The sequence below is a fragment of the Salvelinus namaycush genome, chromosome 1 (assembly GCF_016432855.1).
Source record: "Salvelinus namaycush isolate Seneca chromosome 1, SaNama_1.0, whole genome shotgun sequence".
Lineage (NCBI taxonomy): Eukaryota > Metazoa > Chordata > Actinopteri > Salmoniformes > Salmonidae > Salvelinus > Salvelinus namaycush.
The window spans coordinates 80,000,601-80,019,981 of record NC_052307.1 but is presented as its reverse complement, the minus strand read 5'-3'; the positions used below and the strand labels follow the sequence as shown (position 1 = coordinate 80,019,981).

Sequence of the window (19,381 nt, the reverse complement as noted above, 5' to 3'; positions counted from 1 at the left end):
ACTCTGGGAATTTCACCAGGTGCTTTTTATTTTATATATATATAATAAATAAGTATTTTTTTCTATTCAATTTCCAGTGTCGTCTTTGATTGGCTGAACAACTCTCATATACCCAATGATTAGAAGCAGAACTCTGGTCTTTCCCTTTAAAAATCATTACCGTCGACATGATAAAAGCGAACTGGTCTAATCACATAAGACCAGGGCTTTTCTCTGGGTATAAAACAGCCCGGGATCATTTGGACTAATGGCCGGTAAGAGAAGCCAAATAGGTTTGAAACCAAATGTCTCATGACCTGCGAGGCACTACTACAGTCCCATTTCATACTGTACACACACACACACAAAGGTATGCACTGACAAACAAACACACGCACATCAGCACGCACACACACACACACACACACACACACACACACACACACACACACACACACACACACACACACACACACACACACACACACACACACACACACACACACACACACACACACACACAAAGGCATGCACTGACGAACAAACACACACACATCAGCACACACACACACACACACACACACTGTATTGGTGGGGTAATCCCCTGCCTTTGATGTAGGATCTACGCTGAAGACATTGATATTTGCTCTCCTGAGCCCCGACATGAGGAGCAGAGTAAAGGGAAAGATCAAGATGTTTGTAATAGAGGAGGGAAAGAAGAGGCGAGGAGAGGAGAGGAGAGGAGAGGAGAGGAGAGGAGAGGAGAGGAGAGGAGAGGAGAGGAGAGGAGTGGATGAGGAGAGATGAGAGGATAGGGGAGAGAAGAGGAGAGGAGAGGGGGGGAGGGGAGGAAAAGGACAGGACAGGACAGAAGGGGAGAGGAGAGGAGAGAGGGGGAGAGGAAGGAGAGGGGAGGAAAGGAAAGGAGATGAGAAGGGAGGAGAGGGGAGAGGATAGGAGAGATAGAGGAGAGATAAGAGGGGAGGAAAGGAGAGGAGAGCAGGGGAGGGGAGGGGAGAGGAGAAGGGTCTATAGTTTGACCTCAGGTGAGTCTCCTGGTCAACAGATGTAATAGTCAATGTGTCCTGAGGAGGACCAATAGATTGCCTGTTATTTTTCTGTCCCGTTATAAAAGATAGTTGCATATAATATCTCTCTTCATTGCAGTGCAGGATTCTCCAAATCCCATCACGGAGAGCTACAGAGAGTGCAGGCTTTACTTCCAATCCAACACTGACACACCTGACCATTCCAAATAATCAACCAATCACAGCCCCTTCAGTCTGCACCATGCTCACCCAGTATAGCTCTTCAGCAACGGAGTTGGAGGCCCCTGTTGTTCTTAAAAGTGTCTCTCACCTCTTTGATGAGAGATCCTACGTGCAGGGCTGTGAGAGGGGTTTGCTCGGCTGGCTTGATGACCACAGTGTTACCACAGCACAGCGCCGGGGCCACCTTCCACATGAACATCAGCAGGGGGAAGTTCCACTAGGAGACACAAAACAAGTGTATATTTGACAGGCAGGTTGAAAACTTAAAGGGATAGTTCACTCAAAAACAATCTTTTAGTATTTTCTTCATTAGTCCAGTGTTAATATGATCCCTTTATTTGTTGCATGTCAGCAGCCAAGATTTCAAGATACAGCTCTTTCAGTACAGAGATGTACTGTGATGATGTGATTAGAGAGCAAATCAAGACCGCTGTGCTGTCATCCTATAAAGGGATGATTCAAACAATCTGCTTCAAAAACCTCTCTTCTCTCTGCCCTGTTATTTTCCCTACAGAGAACTTAATGAAAGAAATGAACAAATAACCGGACCCTCAAAGACAAATTAGACAGCAAACGCGTGTAAGAATCCTAATGTTTACTGTTTAAGCATTGTTAACTTTTACAATGCTTTGGATACAGCCGCCACAATTAGGGATTTTCTGGGATGTGTAACCCTAAAAACAAGCTTCCTGTTTTTCCTAAGCGATGACTCATGGTCTGCATGAGTGCCAGTGGTGCTTTTAGTAATTACACGACGTCCTTCAGTATAAATTTCATTTTGATGATATAATCTCCCATGTCGAACAACAGCCTGCTTGTTCCTTTGTTGCCGGAGCAACAGAAGAAGATATATACTTCTGCTAGCAGAGAAAGCCCATCGGCCGCATTCAGTCAGTCAAAATGTAGGAATAGAAATGATACCCCAGTCTGGTCTAGACTCTAGTGAACACGGTGCAATGTGATAGCCTTTACTCTAACCTACATGGACCACTATCCCACCCCAAGCTATCTGACGATAATATCATCAAAAAGGAAATATGGATGTGTTTTTGGATCTGCAAGGGTGCATCCTAAATGACACCCTATTCGACATATAGTGGGGGGCCCTGGTCATAAGTAGTGCCCTATATAGGGAGCAGGGTGCCATTTGGGACGTAGCCTTAATGTATAGTTGTAAACAGTCATGTTCCTGTAACGGTACACTTCAGTTGGATTAAGAGAGAGAATGCATTGTGAAGAAAGGTAGAGATTAGGATTAGATTTCCAGTACATGTCCAAGATTTAATTTCACCCTCAGATGGAGTTGAAGTTAGAACCTTAGGTAAAATGCAGCTTACAAATAATTTTTTAAAGACCAATCCAAACTCAAAGCTTACTTTTTGTATCATTCCAAATAAAGTTGCATTTACCTCAAAATGCACTTTCAAGAAAGATGTTACCTGAGAATATAATGGGATCATTTACTCTAATGCATTCCAAATGACACCCTATTCCCTATATAGTGCCCTACAGCCTATAGTGCTCAGTCAAAAGTAGTGCACTACAGCCTATAGTGGTCAGTCAAAAGTAGTGCACTATAGCCTATAGTGCTCAGTTAAAAGTAGTGCACTATGTAGGTACTAGGGTGCCATTTGGGGCGCAACTTTTAACTATCTCGTTATTGCTGCAGCTCTACTGATCTATGACTGTCAACACGCATGCTAAGAGTTATATTTCTGTATGTGCCAGGGACACGTAATGCCCTTGGAGCTGAGGCACAGTTTTTGGGGTGACAGCACTGACAGTAAAAAGCATGATGAACGGCTCTTGTGTTTGGCACACACACACACACACACACACACACACACACACACACACACACACACACACACACACACACACACACACACACACACACACACACGATAACATTCTCCCTTGTCTCTAGAATAAAGGAGAGTTTTGGTGCCAACATGACGTCCGTCCATCACTATTATAAATCTCCAACAGTCTGCTGTACTGTAGGCCTGTACTGTATATGTGTCCCATGGCTATCGTCTGTGGGGATTCTGTTACAGTGAAGGTAAACTCACTGCACTGTACACCTCTGACACTGTACACCTCTGGTCGTTGGGTGGGTGGGTGGGTGTGTGCGCATGCATTTTTCAGTCAATGTAGGTCAAATTGACCCCTTCTATTTGCCAAGTCATTGTGTTTAGCTGTAGTACAGCAGTAGTATGTGTTTAGTACCTGTTCACACCCTGCCAGCAGATTCTACATGTATTATTATTACAGAGTCACAAACACAGAACACTGGTCTTACTTACTGGGATGATGGCGCCACACACACCTATGGGCTCATGTTTGGTGAAACACATAAAAGTGTCATCTGGAGAAACAACAACACAACAACAAGATACTCATTATCAATCTCTCTCCACTCAAAATGACATATTACTTCAGGTTTACAGTCTGTTTGAATGTGGCATCCTTTCTCATTTATTTAGTTTACAGTCTGTTTAAATGTGGCATCCTTTCCCATTTATTTAGTTTACAGTCTGTTTAAATGTGGCATCCTTTCTCATTTATTTAGTTTAAAGTCTGTTTAAATGTGGCATCCTTTCCCATTTATTTAGTTAAAAGTCTGTTTGAATGTGGCATCCTTTCTCATTTATTTAGTTTACAGTCTGTTTAAATGTGGCATCGTTTCTCATTTATTTAGTTTACAGTCTGTTTAAATGTGGCATCCTTTCTCATTTATTTAGTTTAAAGTCTGTTTAAATGTGGCATCCTTTCCCATTTATTTAGTTAAAAGTCTGTTTGAATGTGGCATCCTTTCTCATTTATTTAGTTTAAAGTCTGTTTAAATGTGGCATCCTTTCCCATTTATTTAGTTTAAAGTCTGTTTAAATGTGGCATCCTTTCTCATTTATTTAGTTTAAAGTCTGTTTAAATGTGGCATCCTTTCCCATTTATTTAGTTTAAAGTCTGTTTAAATGTGGCATCCTTTCCCATTTATTTAGTTTAAAGTCTGTTTAAATGTGGCATCCTTTCCCATTTATTTAATTTAAAGTCTGTTTAAATGTGGCATCCTTTCTCATTTATTTAGTTTAAAGTCTGTTTAAATGTGGCATCCTTTCTCATTTATTTAGTTTAAAGTCTGTTTAAATGTGGCATCCTTTCCCATTTATTTAGTTTAAAGTCTGTTTAAATGTGGCATCCTTTCTCATTTATTTAGTTTAAAGTCTGTTTAAATGTGGCATCCTTTCCCATTTATTTAGTTTAAAGTCTGTTTAAATGTGGCATCCTTTCCCATTTATTTAGTTTAAAGTCTGTTTAAATGTGGCATCCTTTCCCATTTATTTAGTTTAAAGTCTGTTTAAATGTGGCATCCTTTCTCATTTATTTAGTTTAAAGTCTGTTTAAATGTGGCATCCTTTCTCATTTATTTAGTTTAAAGTCTGTTTAAATGTGGCATCCTTTCCCATTTATTTAGTTTAAAGTCTGTTTAAATGTGGCATCCTTTCCCATTTATTTAGTTTAAAGTCTGTTTAAATGTGGCATCCTTTCCCATTTATTTAGTTTAAAGTCTGTTTAAATGTGGCATCCTTTCTCATTTATTTAGTTTAAAGTCTGTTTAAATGTGGCATCCTTTCCCATTTATTTAGTTTAAAGTCTGTTTAAATGTGGCATCCTTTCCCATTTATTTAGTTTAAAGTCTGTTTAAATGTGGCATCCTTTCCCATTTATTTAGTTTAAAGTCTGTTTAAATGTGGCATCCTTTCTCATTTATTTAGTTTAAAGTCTGTTTAAATGTGGCATCCTTTCCCATTTATTTAGTTTAAAGTCTGTTTAAATGTGGCATCCTTTCCCATTTATTTAGTTTAAAGTCTGTTTAAATGTGGCATCCTTTCCCATTTATTTAGTTTAAAGTCTGTTTAAATGTGGCATCCTTTCTCATTTATTTAGTTTACAGTCTGTTTAAATGTGGCATCCTTTCTCATTTATTTAATTTAAAGTCTGTTTAAATGTGGCATCCTTTCTCATTTATTTAGTTTAAAGTCTGTTTAAATGTGGCATCCTTTCCCATTTATTTAGTTTAAAGTCTGTTTAAATGTGGCATCCTTTCTCATTTATTTAGTTTACAGTCTGTTTAAATGTGGCATCCTTTCTCATTTATTTAGTTTAAAGTCTGTTTAAATGTGGCATCCTTTCCCATTTATTTAGTTAAAAGTCTGTTTAAATGTGGCATCCTTTCCCATTTATTTTATTTAAAGTCTGTTTAAATGTGGCATCCTTTCTCATTTATTTAGTTTAAAGTCTGTTTAAATGTGGCATCCTTTCCCATTTATTTAGTTAAAAGTCTGTTTAAATGTGGCATCCTTTCCCATTTATTTTATTTAAAGTCTGTTTAAATGTGGCATCCTCTCTCATTTATTTAGTTTAAAGTCTGTTTAAATGTGGCATCCTTTCTCATTTATTTAGTTTAAAGTCTGTTTAAATGTGGCATCCTCTCTCATTTATTTAGTTTAAAGTCTGTTTAAATGTGGCATCCTTTCTCATTTATTTAGTTTAAAGTCTGTTTAAATGTGGCATCCTTTCTCATTTATTTTGTTTAAAGTCTGTTTAAATGTGGCATCCTTTCTCATTTATTTAGTTTAAAGTCTGTTTAAATGTGGCATCCTTTCTCATTTATTTTGTTTAAAGTCTGTTTAAATGTGGCATCCTTTCTCATTTATTTTGTTTAAAGTCTGTTTAAATGTGGCATCCTTTCCCATTTATTTAGTTTAAAGTCTGTTTAAATGTGGCATCCTTTCCCATTTATTTAATTTAAAGTCTGTTTAAATGTGGCATCCTTTCCCATTTATTTTGCTACGTCAACCATTTGCACTTTCGAATGATGGTCAAAAATATCCTTTAAACTCTCCATATAAACGGGGAGCACACAGTCATTTTGACGCTCCTCCTCTGCCCGTCCTAAAAGTCCCTGTGCCTTGCTACTCACATGGCTGAACGTCCTGTTCAATAGAAGGAAATAGAGCGGGCAGATACAGAGTCCCCAATAACCAGACTATTAAGCCTATTGTTTGGAGTGAAATGTCACCCTTGACCTTCTTGGAATGGAGGGGCAATTAAAAGCGTCCCCCATCTCTAACCCCCCCCCCCCCCCTCCATTTAATTGCTGCAATGTCCCACCCTCCTCTTTCTCTGTAGTAGTCAACTGGCTTTTTAGGGTAAATACAGTTGAACTATAATGAAGTTAAGTTGGAATGTTTATGCGATAGAGTTGACCTTAAACTACTCTGTTCAGCAGAATGTACTTACTTGGGGTGTTGCGGGTACTGAAAGGTTTGTTAAAACCCTGCACCAACAACTGTGGTTACAACATGTTAGTGTGCCATGTTGCACATGCGTTGCAGCAATTGTTCCACCAATAGTCTACTGTGGTGCAACCAACCTTTTTAGTGCCCTCAACTCTAATAGCACAACTCCAAGGTAGGCCGACATAAAACAAAGACAGGAAACTGTCTATTATAAAAATACATGTATAATACTGCACAGTAACATGAATTTACACCAACACAAGACATTCCAAAATCCTTTTTCACTACTGTACCACAGCATCTGTGCAACTAAGGTCCATCCTTCTGACATAGCAACTAGCGGGAACAACTTACTGACTCCAATGCTGCCTTAATGACACCCTATTCCCGATATAGTGCTCTACTTTTGGCACCTTACTTTCTTCCGTGACATTTTGCATGATCCCCCTCCACCTCCACACACGGACGTGTCAAAAGCCCAGCTGATAGCCTAGATAATGGGTTCAATCCGACACTCTCACTCCATGACTCTGACCTTGTCTTGTTTCTTCTATTGATGTATGTGGTGATTACAGCCAGACAGACTCCTACACACCCAGGATCCGTTATCTCCCCGTGTCCTGGGTGAGCCCACTCATCCCACACAGACAGACTGCTACACACCCAGGATCCGTTATCTCCCCGTGTCCTGGGTGAGTCCACTCATCCCACACAGACAGACCGCTACACACTCAGGATCCGTTATCTCCCCGTGTCCTGGGTGAGTCCACTCATCCCACACAGACAGACTGCTACACACTCAGGATCCGTTATCTCCCCGTGTCCTGGGTGAGTCCACTCATCCCACACAGACAGACTGCTACACACCCAGGATCCGTTATCTCCCCGTGTCCTGGGTGAGCCCACTCATCCCACACAGACAGACTGCTACACACCCAGGATCCGTTATCTCCCCGTGTCCTGGGTGAGCCCACTCATCCCACACAGACAGACCGCTACACACTCAGGATCCGTTATCTCCCCGTGTCCTGGGTGAGTCCACTCATCCCACACAGACAGACTGCTACACACTCAGGATCCGTTATCTCCCCATGTCCTGGGTGAGTCCACTCATCCCACACAGACAGACTGCTACACACCCAGGATCCGTTATCTCCCCGTGTCCTGGGTGAGCCCACTCATCCCACACAGACAGACTGCTACACACTCAGGATCCGTTATCTCCCCGTGTCCTGGGTGAGTCCACTCATCCCACACAGACAGACTGCTACACACCCAGGATCCGTTATCTCCCCGTGTCCTGGGTGAGCCCACTCATCCCACACAGACAGACCGCTACACACCCAGGATCCGTTATCTCCCTGTGTCCTGGGTGAGCCCACTCATCCCACACTTTACAGCTTATCAAAGGTTCCATTTACATAGTCAGGGGGGTGGACATGGGATGTACAGTAGAGTAGAGGGAATTAGACTGTATCCCAAATGGCACCCTATTCCCTATGTAGTGCACTACTTTTGAGCAGTGCACCTTTGCTTATTTAGGCCCAGAGCATTTTTTTTGTGTGTGTTTTTTTTAAGGAGAGAGGAATTCCACACTCCTTTCCTATTTGTATTATTTTCATGACAGGTTAGGAGTAGAGAGACAGAGTAGAGAGAGCAGAAATGTGTAGGGCTGATGTGGGGATCGAACCAGCAGCCCTATCTCAGGGGGTATATATATGGTTGTAAAGGTGAGAGCGTTACCTGCTCGACCAGACTCCGGGCCCTGGCCCAGAGCTGTTTCTAAGTCACCAAGTTGCTACTGGCAGGTAGAGGAGGGACTGTATACAGACTATTATACCAGGGGATAGTCACCTTAGTCTGGGAGTTGTTCCTGACAGGTAGAGGAGTGACTGTATACAGACTATTATACCAGGGGATAGTCATCTTAGTCTGGGAGTTGTTCCTGACAGGTAGAGGAGTGACTATATACAGACTATTATACCAGGGGATAGTCACCTTAGTCTGGGAGTTGTTCCTGACAGGTAGAGGAGTGACTGTATACAGACTATTATACCAGGGGATAGTCACCTTAGTCTGGGAGTTGTTCCTGACAGGTAGAGGAGTGACTATATACAGACTATTATACCAGGGGATAGTCACCTTAGTCTGGGAGTTGTTCCTGACAGGTAGAGGAGTGACTGTATACAGACTATTATACCAGGGGATAGTCACCTTAGTCTGGGAGTTGTTCCTGACAGGTAGAGGAGTGACTATATACAGACTATTATACCAGGGGATGGTCACCTTAGTCTGGGAGTTGTTCCTGACAGGTAGAGGAGTGACTATATACAGACTATTATACCAGGGGATAGTCACCTTAGTCTGGGAGTTGTTCCTGACAGGTAGAGGAGTGACTGTATACAGACTATTATACCAGGGGATAGTCACCTTAGTCTGGGAGTTGTTCCTGACAGGTAGAGGAGTGACTATATACAGACTATTATACCAGGGGATAGTCACCTTAGTCTGGGAGTTGTTCCTGACAGGTAGAGGAGTGACTATATACAGACTATTATACCAGGGGATAGTCATCTTAGTCTGGGAGTTGTTCCTGACAGGTAGAGGAGTGACTGTATACAGACTATTATACCAGGGGATAGGAGAGAGGAGAGAGGAGAGAGGAGAGAGGAGAGGAGAACAGAGAGGAGAAAGGAGGGGAGAGAGGGGGGGCTAACTCAGAGGCGTTGATCAGGCACTGATCTGGAGTGTCTGATTCTCAGCTAATCCCGACACAGACTGTTGCACCTCGCTGATTACCATCAGCCCCCTCTTCCTCTTCCTTTGTCCTCGCCAGCCTTTCGTCTCTCAACTGCCCCATTGGAATCTAATCAGGAGGAAAGAGGGAAGCCTGTTTTGTCTATCTGACGTCCTGTCGTGGCGGCCGAGGATGGTTTTTGACACTGAGATAGGGCGAAGTATTAAGAGGACGGACGAGATGCCACCCAGGGCTGCGGACAATTGACGGATCGGCTGAGTGACTCGACCGCTAATTAACTCGTTTCTTGACGACTGGGCGGAACCAGTGGGCTAATCATATAGTGGACAGAACGTCTATGTGAGCCATTACGCCACAAAGGAGAGAGACAAGTGATTGTTGAGAAACAGCTTGATCAGATTGACAGGTCATGGACCTTTTTGGGAAATACTTTAATAAAAGCTGGCTGTTATAATGCATTATTACCTGTGATAAGCATATAATAACACTGTTTGGAAATGTTGTTGTATTATAAATGTATGAAATGGTAATAACTGGATAATTACGAGATGATATCAAGACGCTATAAGGGGTCGTAAGCCTACGTGCTTTTAACAAATCATAATGCACTATACCTGTAGGTGAAAGTAACAGCCTGGCAATCTAAAAGGTTTTAAAGCACCACAGAGACACTTACCTACAGGCATGGTTTTGCCATGTATCTTGTCGGCCCAACCGGCATAGTATCTAAGGGTTTTGATGCTGCCGTCCAGATCAATGAAGAAAGAATGAAGGAATGGCTTCCCAGTGTCTATAGTCTCCATAGTCTGTAAAAGAGAATCAGAAACATTGAACATAGTGCATTAAGGCCACATTAATGCAGGCTATCCTAACTTCTGGGAAACCTGAGGCAGAATCATCTCAATAAGAGAAAAAAATAGCTGTTGTGAAACAAAAAATAACTAATAATATATGTTCTCAAAAATCGATTTTGAGAGTTTCTGTCATATTTTACTGAGTCGGTTGCAAGCGCAGCACCATCAACCCCTTGGTTGCTACAAAACATGTTTTATGCCCTCGACCTGCGCCAAGAAGTGAATCTGCTGTGGGAGTTGATGGCTTCAGAAAGAAAAGTAATAATGCTAATAATAATAATGCTAACAGGAGAGTAGAGGCCAGGGTACGGCACGGCTGCCCTCGTAGCACGCTTGTCTCTCTGTGGAGCTGCTGTGAGCTGGAACATTAGAAGACCAGAAAATACAACACGTCCATCTGAATCTGAATATCATATCAAATGTTTTTCTTATCTAGATGAACAATCATTTCTATAGAGCAGACGGGTGGACAAAAACCTCGACAAAAGCAATCCATGACGTTGCGCATTTGACAGTATTTCAAAAAGTGACTGTACGTAAGTTACTAAACTCTTTGACGGACACAAGCTGCTTGAAACCACTAAGCCGAATGTGTTGGGGAAGAGAAAAGTATTGTATGGTGAGACCCACTGTGTCAAACATGATTTGTACACTTATATGGTGCTATGATACTCCAGTTCTTTGATTGACTGTCTCATGTCAAGTGGGACACAAGTCCAATGTTTACTAAAAACCTGGGTCAAATACATACGTCAAATACTTTAAAATAAGCCTACTTGAAAGTATTTGAGGTGCGCTTGATTTACCTTGGGGTTTGGGAGAACCAATAGAGAATGATAGAGGACTTTGTATCAGTCCTATTATGGCATCTGTGAGCACACTGGCATCTCCATTTTGAAGTAGTCAATTTTCTTCTAGTTCTACTTCTATGAGTTGTTAACCAAACTGAAAGGGTGCATACTGCCACCTGGAGTGTGTTGTCTGAACAGGTATAAAGTCAAGGCTGGCGATTTACTGCCACCTGCAGTTATGGAATGTTTGTTTACGAGTATAGTTCATTAGCTGATCCCTCCTGATGACCCTGATGGAATTATGTGATCCTTATGAATTACACTGACGAAGGCTTAGGAAGGCCGAAATGTTTGTCTATCTACCTACCCCCGAATGAACAAACTACTATAAAGAAACCTTGAATCTCCTTTTTGAGTGAGGACCAGCTACATCATTTTGTGCTCCTTCCTTAACCCATTGGAATTCCCACCGAGTTGGCTACTTCAAAATGGTGAAAGGTCTCAATGACACTGCCAATGCTAAATTGGACTTTTGGGCACTAGAGTCCTCTATCTATCTCTATGGGAGAACCAGATCAAGTGCAGCACCAGCAATGACATATGTAGGCTATCTGACCAATACGATCTAATTCAACCCACTGCAAATCGGCAGATAATGAGAAATGAAGCACTCCACAGAGCTAGAACACCAATAGATTTATCCTGTATCTTTTCATTGAGCTAAATGCTAAATCTGGTCTTTATTTCCCCCACAAACAGAACAGGGGTTAGCGTAATTAGCGATACCCCAGCACAAGCAGCCCTCCCAGAGCATGTTTTCAATTAGCAGCCACATGCGATCCCATAATATGACTTCACTCTCATCTGTAATGTTTCATTTACAAATCTGACTCCTAATGCAATCTGGAAACTCGATTGAAAAGGCATTGGAACATGTGAGAAGGCATTGGAACTTGGCTTGGATCACCCACCACTGTAAAATCTGATTTACACTGTCTAAAATAATCCAAGGTGGCCCAACTCAAGATATTTTAGTAACTACAGTAGTTCCACAACCTTTTTGAGTTGACTCAACTTTTGGAGAAGTGGCAGCAGGTAGCCTCGTGTTTTTCAACGTTGGGCCAATAACTGAAAAGTTGCTAAAAAAAAAACTAATAGCTCCAGGGGTTGCTGTTAATTATGGCAGACCCTCCCTCAGGGAGAGATATCGCTATGCAGAAAACACATTTACAATTCATACATGCGTATTAATACACACTTGCACATATGTGAAATAGGAGAAATATAAACACCCACCAAATGATAAGTGTTGCATAAAGCCTCACATTTGAAGTTGGGCAAAACATTGTTCTAACTCATCTATACACTGAATATACCAAACATTATGAACACCTTCCTAATATTCAGTTGCACCCACCTGGCACCTAAACCCAGCAGCCTTGCAGTTCACGACAAAAACCAGTACGCCTGGCACCTACAACCATGTCCCGTTCAAAGGCACCTAAATCTTGTGTCTTGCCCATTCACCCTCTGAACGGCACACAATCACAACCCATGTCTCAATTGTCTCACGGCTTAAAACTCCTTTAACCCGTCTCCTCCCCTTCATCTACACTGATTGAAGTGGATTTAACAAGAGACATCAATAAGGGATCATATCTTTCACCTGGATTCACATGGTCAGTCTATGTCAATCAACTTAAAAATATGTTTTTGATAGATGTTTTGTATGGAAATGATTTGATTATTGACAAAAGGCTGTTATATTTTTTTAGGTTAAAGTAATACTACAGGGCTTCCCGGGTGGCGCAGTGGTCTAGGGCACTGCATCGCAGTGCTAGCTGTGCCACCAGAGACTCTGGGTTCACGCCAAGGCTCTGTCGCAGCCGGCCGCGACCGGGAGGTCCTTGGGGCGACGCACAATTGGCCTAGCGTCGTCCGGGTTAGGGAGGGTTTGGCCGATAGGGATATCCTTGTCTCATCGCACACCAGCGACTCCTGTGGCGTGCCGGGCGCAGTGCGCGCTAACCAAGGTCGCACGGTGTTTCCTCTGACACATTGGTGCGGCTTGGTTGGGTTGTGTTTCGGAGGACGCATGGCTTTCGACCTTCATCTCTCCCGAGCCCGTACGGGAGTTGTTGTGATGAGACAAGATAGTAACTACTAACAATTGGATACCACGAAAAAGGGGGTAAAAAAAAAGAGTAATACTACAGTCCAAAACTATATTTTGGTATTTTGTTCATTAGTCCACTGTCAATACAATTCCATGTCAGTTAAACTTTTTCCCAATTACGGTCTTCTCTTGTGACACACACAGGCCTAAAGTCACACAGACACCCACCAACAATATTAGAATGAATGTCAAGGTTGTGTGGGCATTATATAGCAACAAGTGTAGAACTGAAAAATATATATTACTCGAGTCGCGACATACCAGCTTGGAAAAGATTTTCAATCACAGATCATGCACCTTCAACGTCTGGTGCACTGCGCTGCTGCTGTCAATTCTCTCTGGACACCCAAACTAGATGATAGGCTACCTTCACAACGCAGGTGACCGATGTCAAGTTGACCAATAGGCTGCTAGTTGTAGCCTTCTACAGTCTAGAGACAAATAATGTTAATAGGCCGTTATATCCATAACTTACCGCTAGCAGTGCCCGGTCCCTCTCCATCAGGTCAGCGAGCTTGTGCAGGAGTCGCCCCCGGCTTGACACGTCCATCCTTCGCCACGGCGAGCCCCTCTGGCTGGCCGCTCTGGCAGCCTTTACAGCCTTGTCCACATCTGCCTGCAGGTACACATCAACAGCTTTCACACAGACAACTGATACACTACCTAAAACATTTCTATGGGTATTATTGTTTTGCATAAGTTACAATTATGAGCAGGCTAATGATAATTGATAGGCCTAATTGAGTTGATAGACAGTCACTCTCTTGGTTTTAAATTAGGCTATGGAAAAGGAAATTAAACATATAGGCCGAGATCAAGGGTCTTCAACCTTTTCTTGACCAGGGACCCCCTCCCAGGTAAACTGGCGACCCAGGGACCCCCATCATACGTTAGTAAAAACATTTATTTCATGTCTTGTTTTATCATGGGCAGCAGGTAGCCTAGTGGTTAGAGCGTTGGACTAGTAACCGGAAGGTTGCAAGATCGAATCACCGAGCTGACAAGGTAAAAATCTGTCGTTCTGCCCCTGAACAAGGCAGTTAACCCACTATTCCTAGGCCGTCACTGAAAATAAGAATGTGTTCTTAACTGACTTGCCTGGTAAAAAAAACAAAAAATCATCAGGTGAATCATAATGGCAATGAGAAATAATCAACATTTTAAAATGAATAGATTTGGTAAATACTTTTCATTATTTTGACCTCCCCACATTATAATTGGAAGAGGAAGTATAGTCTCTAACAGACTATTAGCTAGAAAGGTAGTAACTCCAAACAGATTTTCGCTAAGTTTTTTATCTGTTTAAACTAAGGCTGGCCGTTTGCTCCCAGGCTCTGTCGCAGCCAGCCGCGACCGGGAGATCCTTGGGGCGACGTACAATTGGCCTAGCGTCGTCCAGGTTAGGGAGGGTTTGGCCGGTAAGGATATCCTTGTCTCATCGCGCACTAGCGACTCCTGTGGCGGGCCGGGCGCAGTGCACACTAACCAGGTCGCCAGGTGCACGGTGTTTCCTCCGACACATTGGTGCGGCAGGCTTCCGGGTTGGATGCGCGCTGTGTTAAGAAGCAGTGCGGCTTGGTTGGGTTGTGTTTCGGAGGACGCATGGCTTTCGACCTTCGTCTCTCCCGAGCCCGTACGGGAGTTGTAGCGATGAGACAAGATAGTAACTACTAACAATTGGATACCACGAAATTGGGGAGAAAAGGGGGTAAAATAAAAAAATAAAAAATAAACTAAGGCTGGCCATGTCTTGGCAAACATGTCCATTGACTGGTAGCCTACTGACTGGTAGCCTACTGACAGGTAGCCTACTGACTGGTAGCCTATTGACTGGTAGCCTACTGACAGGTAGCCTACTGACTGGTAGCCTACTGACTGGTAGCCTACTGACAGGTAGCCTATTGACTGGTAGCCTACTGACTGGTAGCCTACTGACAGGTAGCCTATTGACTGGTAGCCTACTGACTGGTAGCCTACTGACTGGTAGCCTACTGACAGGTAGCCTATTGACTGGTAGCCTATTGACACGCAGCCTACTGACTGGTAGCCTACTGACTGGTAGCCTATTGACTGGTAGCCTATTGACTGGTAGCCTATTGACACGCAGCCTACTGACTGGTAGCCTACTGACTGGTAGCCTACTGACAGGTAGCCTATTGACTGGTAGCCTACTGACTGGTAGCCTATTGACTGGTAGCCTATTGACTGGTAGCCTATTGACACGCAGCCTACTTACTGGTAGCCTATTGACTGGTAGCCTACTGACAGGTAGCCTATTGACAGGTAGCCTATTGACTGGTAGCCTACTGACTGGTAGCCTACTGACAGGAAGCCTATTGACAGGTAGCCTACTGACTGGTGCTTTTTCAAAGCCCATGTCAGACACTCCAGTCAGTGTATCAGCTCCAATGAGTGTAATTTGCTCAATATTAGGAGTTGACAAATAAAGTTCACATCATTAGAAATAAAATATTATCCTCATTTCTACTGTAGGTATGTAATTAAAAATGTGTTTATTCTGTTGTTGCTAGCGATATTCATAAAAACATTGGAGAAGAAAACATTAATATATATATATTTCTCAGACCCCCTCCAGTCCCTGGAACCCAATCAGAACCAGATGAAGAGAGATAGAGAGAGGTGGAGAAAAGACACTCCAGTCCCTGGAACCCAATCAGAACCAGATGACGAGAGATAGAGAGAGGTGGAGAAAATACAGGATCACTGCAGTAGTAGTAATCAGTAATTCTGTTCATTTGATTTAGCAAACATTCCTTATTTCCTCAAGTCAACTTAGTAATTAAGACATGGGCCTAATCAAACATGAATTTATGTTTTAGGTACATACTTTGTCTGCTTCTTCCACTTCACAGATTTGGACACCTGTTGCTGGATTGAAGGTCTGAAATGTCTTTCCTTTGAGAGAGGTGTGCCACTCATTGTTGATAAAAATCTGTTGGACACAAAGAAAGACGCTGTTTAAAAAAAATACTGTTTTACAACGCACCTGTTCATTAGGCTACGATCAGTAAGCAATATAACACAGGAGCATAACTCAAGTGTGTTTTTTGGTTTCCAAATATATTTTTAATGCAGTCTTTTGGATCCAACTCCAATATGAAGACATGGATAGCACACCAACAGACAAACCACAACCTCTAGCCTGTGCACAGGCTACAGACTAACATGCATTAGAATAACTTGACGAAATTCACCTGCCCTGGCTTATGATGTCTTAAACATGTACTTTGACATTATATTATACCTTATACCTTACACTCTAGTTTCACGTTTTTATGGTCACGTGCACTAACTAGTACAGTACGTGCACTAACTAGCACAGTGAAATTACTTTCTTGAATGCTCTTTCCCAACAATGCAGTAGTACTATATATATATATATAGTTCAAAACAGTTAAAAAGTTTCGAAAGTTGTGCATACCGGTGTTTCAGATGTTTCGGCTTAATACTTTTTTTCACATTACATTTTCACTATTCAGTGATTGCTGCTATGTTACTTAATAAGACGTGCGTCTCACCTTGGTGTGGCGTATCTCCTGCACTTTGAAGGGCTGGGGAAAAGGCATGGGAGGGCCCCCATCGCCATTCGCCCCGGTCACCCCGTTCTCTGTTGTTCCGTTCTGAGCCATTCTGCGTCACCGGTCCAGTCCTGCCACAACTGTATTCACTCTATGTGTCTGTCTACTGTCTACTGAGCACTACAAGCGCATCCAGCGGTCTTTATAAGAATGCGAAAATCCTCCCTCGCTCTCTCTCTCTCGCTCTCTCCCCAGAGCAGCTGAGGGTAACCCAACTCTGCCCTTATCAAAATATCAAGCCCCAGTATCTGCAGCATGGAATCATAAACCAAAAGCCTCCTGGAATATTGTTGTTAATAGGAATGTTTAACGTAACAGGATAAAGATATAATGGCATAGGCTTTTATATTGACGGTCGGCTACTCAAGGACAGGTGTGGCAGGTACAATTTTTGCGTGTCAACTTATTTATTGGGGAAAGTGCAAGGTGTCAAGTATGGAACTTAAGCCATTCAAATGGATGCTAATTACTGTGGATGCTTTTAGACTACAGATAGCAAAATTGTAGAACACGGACAGCAGTACGTTCAAGTGTATACATTTCCAACACAATCTCACACTCAATTCGTGCAAATATGTACAAAAAGTATTTCAGCAGATTTTGTGCGTTTTTGTGTGGCTTAATTCGTGTGAAAATACATACATTTTTGTGAGACTTAATTCTAGGAATATACACACATTTTTGTGTGACTTCATTCATAGATTAAAAAAAAGTTTTGGGGAAAACTTCAGAACAATCTTTTAAAAGTTATTGAAGCAATGCATTTTGGGCAATGGTGCTCTACACTGCCTTTTTTTTGTGTCCCACGTTTATTTATATACATATATAAAAAACATCTTAATTAACAACTTTGTTAATCAACCAGATTGTCACCCGAAAAACTTATAATATAATAGAAGCCTTTTTCTATGGTTGTTTTTGCTTAATACTTTGGGATATTGGTGCTATGTCGGATTATATGAGTGTTGCCAAATTCGAGTAAAAAGCTGTATTTGTCAACAACAAAAAATTGTGATATTGATGAAGGTATTTGATTGGGGAATGGAGATACAATTTCATGATGGGAAATTAATTCATCAACAAAGGTGGGGAAACAGAAGACCTAAAAAAAAAAAACTTGGTTTTAACTCCCCTGAATCAACTGCATGGTATTTGCATCTATAACGAGTCTGGACTATTATCAATTAAGCCATATCAATGCAGTTAAACAGGTTCATGTAAAATAATGAATTATGTTGGCTTACACTTATGACACGTCCAAGGCTGTTTAATGATTATTATTACGGTTGTGTCAATCATGTTATATACTTAGGCTATTGTAACAAGGCATATGTCAGCATTGTAGGCCTACTGCCTCTGCCCGAGGCCTACTAGGCTTTCAAGGTAGCAGCCCTTAGAGTTTACTTTGCCACGTATGAGCCCTGGTTAGAGTCCCTGTTGCAGCTTTCACTTTCTTACGCTACATTGCTGGCAGCGTTGGGATCACGTCCAGCTCACGTCTAGTTATGTGATCTATTGTTAGGAAGCATTCTGGTTTTCAACATTGTGTTGGGTGTAATTACATTGATACAGTTGAAGTCGGAAGTTTACATACACCTTAGCCAAATACATTTAAACTCAGTTTTTCACAATTCCTGACGTTTAATCCGAGTAAAAATTCCCTGTCTTAGGTCAGTTAGGATCACCACTTTATTTTAAGAATGTGAAATGTCAGAATAATAGTAGAGAGAATGATTTATTTCAGCTTTTTTTCTTTCATCACATTCCCAGTGGGTCAGAAGGTTACATACACTCAATTAGTATTTGGTAGCATTGCCTTTAAATTGTTTAACTTGGGTCAATCGTTTCGGGTAGCTTTCCACAAGCTTCCCACAATAAGTTGGGTGGATTTTGGCCCATTCCTCCTGACAGAGCTGGTGTAACTGAGTCAGGTGTGTAGGCCTCCTTGCTCGCACATGCTTTTTCAGTTCTACCCACACATTTTCTATAGGATTGAGGTCAGGGTTTTGTGATGGCCACTCCAATACCTTGACTTTGTTGTCCTTAAGCCATTTTGCCACAACTTTGGAAGTATGCTTGGGGTCATTGTCCATTTGGAAGACCCATTTGCGACCTAGCTTGAAACTTCCTGACTGATGTCTTGAGATGTTGCTTCAATATATCCTCATCATTTTCCTCCCTCATGATGTCATCTATTTTGTGAAGTGCACCAGTCCCTCCTGCAGCAAAGCAACCCCACAACATGATGCTGCCACCCCCGTGCTTCACAGTTGGGATGGTGTTCTTCGGCTTGCAAGCCTCCCCCTTTTTCCGCCAAACATAACGATGGTCATTATGGCCAAACAGTACTATTTTTGTTTCATCAGACTAGAGGACATTTCTCCAAAAAGTACGATCTTTGTCCCCATGTGCAGTTGCAAACTGTAGTCTGGCTTTTTTATGGCGGTTTTGGAGCAGTGGCTTCTTCCTTGCTGAGCAGCCTTTCAGGTTATGTCGATATAGGACTCGTTTTACTGTGGATATAGATACTTTTCTACCTGTTTCCTCCAGCATCTTCACAAGGTCCTTTGTTGTTGTTTTGGGATTGATTTGCACTTTTCGCACCAAAGTACGTTCATCTCTAGGAGACAGAACGCGTCTCCTTCCTGAG

The 19,381-nt window shown here is 42.2% G+C and overlaps 1 protein-coding gene across 1 annotated transcript in view; it reads right to left on the bottom strand.

The window, feature by feature from the left end:
- The window catches only part of aldh1a3 (aldehyde dehydrogenase 1 family, member A3), a 33,310-nt gene extending 16,528 nt beyond the window's left edge, over nt 1-16,782 (bottom strand). The window contains exons 1-6 of the mRNA XM_039005478.1: nt 16,672-16,782; nt 15,981-16,085; nt 13,608-13,748; nt 9,988-10,117; nt 3,557-3,618; nt 1,339-1,467 (exon numbers count right to left, since the gene is read on the bottom strand). Coding sequence (XP_038861406.1) covers nt 1,339-1,467; nt 3,557-3,618; nt 9,988-10,117; nt 13,608-13,748; nt 15,981-16,085; nt 16,672-16,782 — 678 coding nt within the window. The remainder of the gene's footprint in view (nt 1-1,338; nt 1,468-3,556; nt 3,619-9,987; nt 10,118-13,607; nt 13,749-15,980; nt 16,086-16,671) is intronic.
- Nucleotides 16,783-19,381: the final 2,599 nt, after the last annotated feature.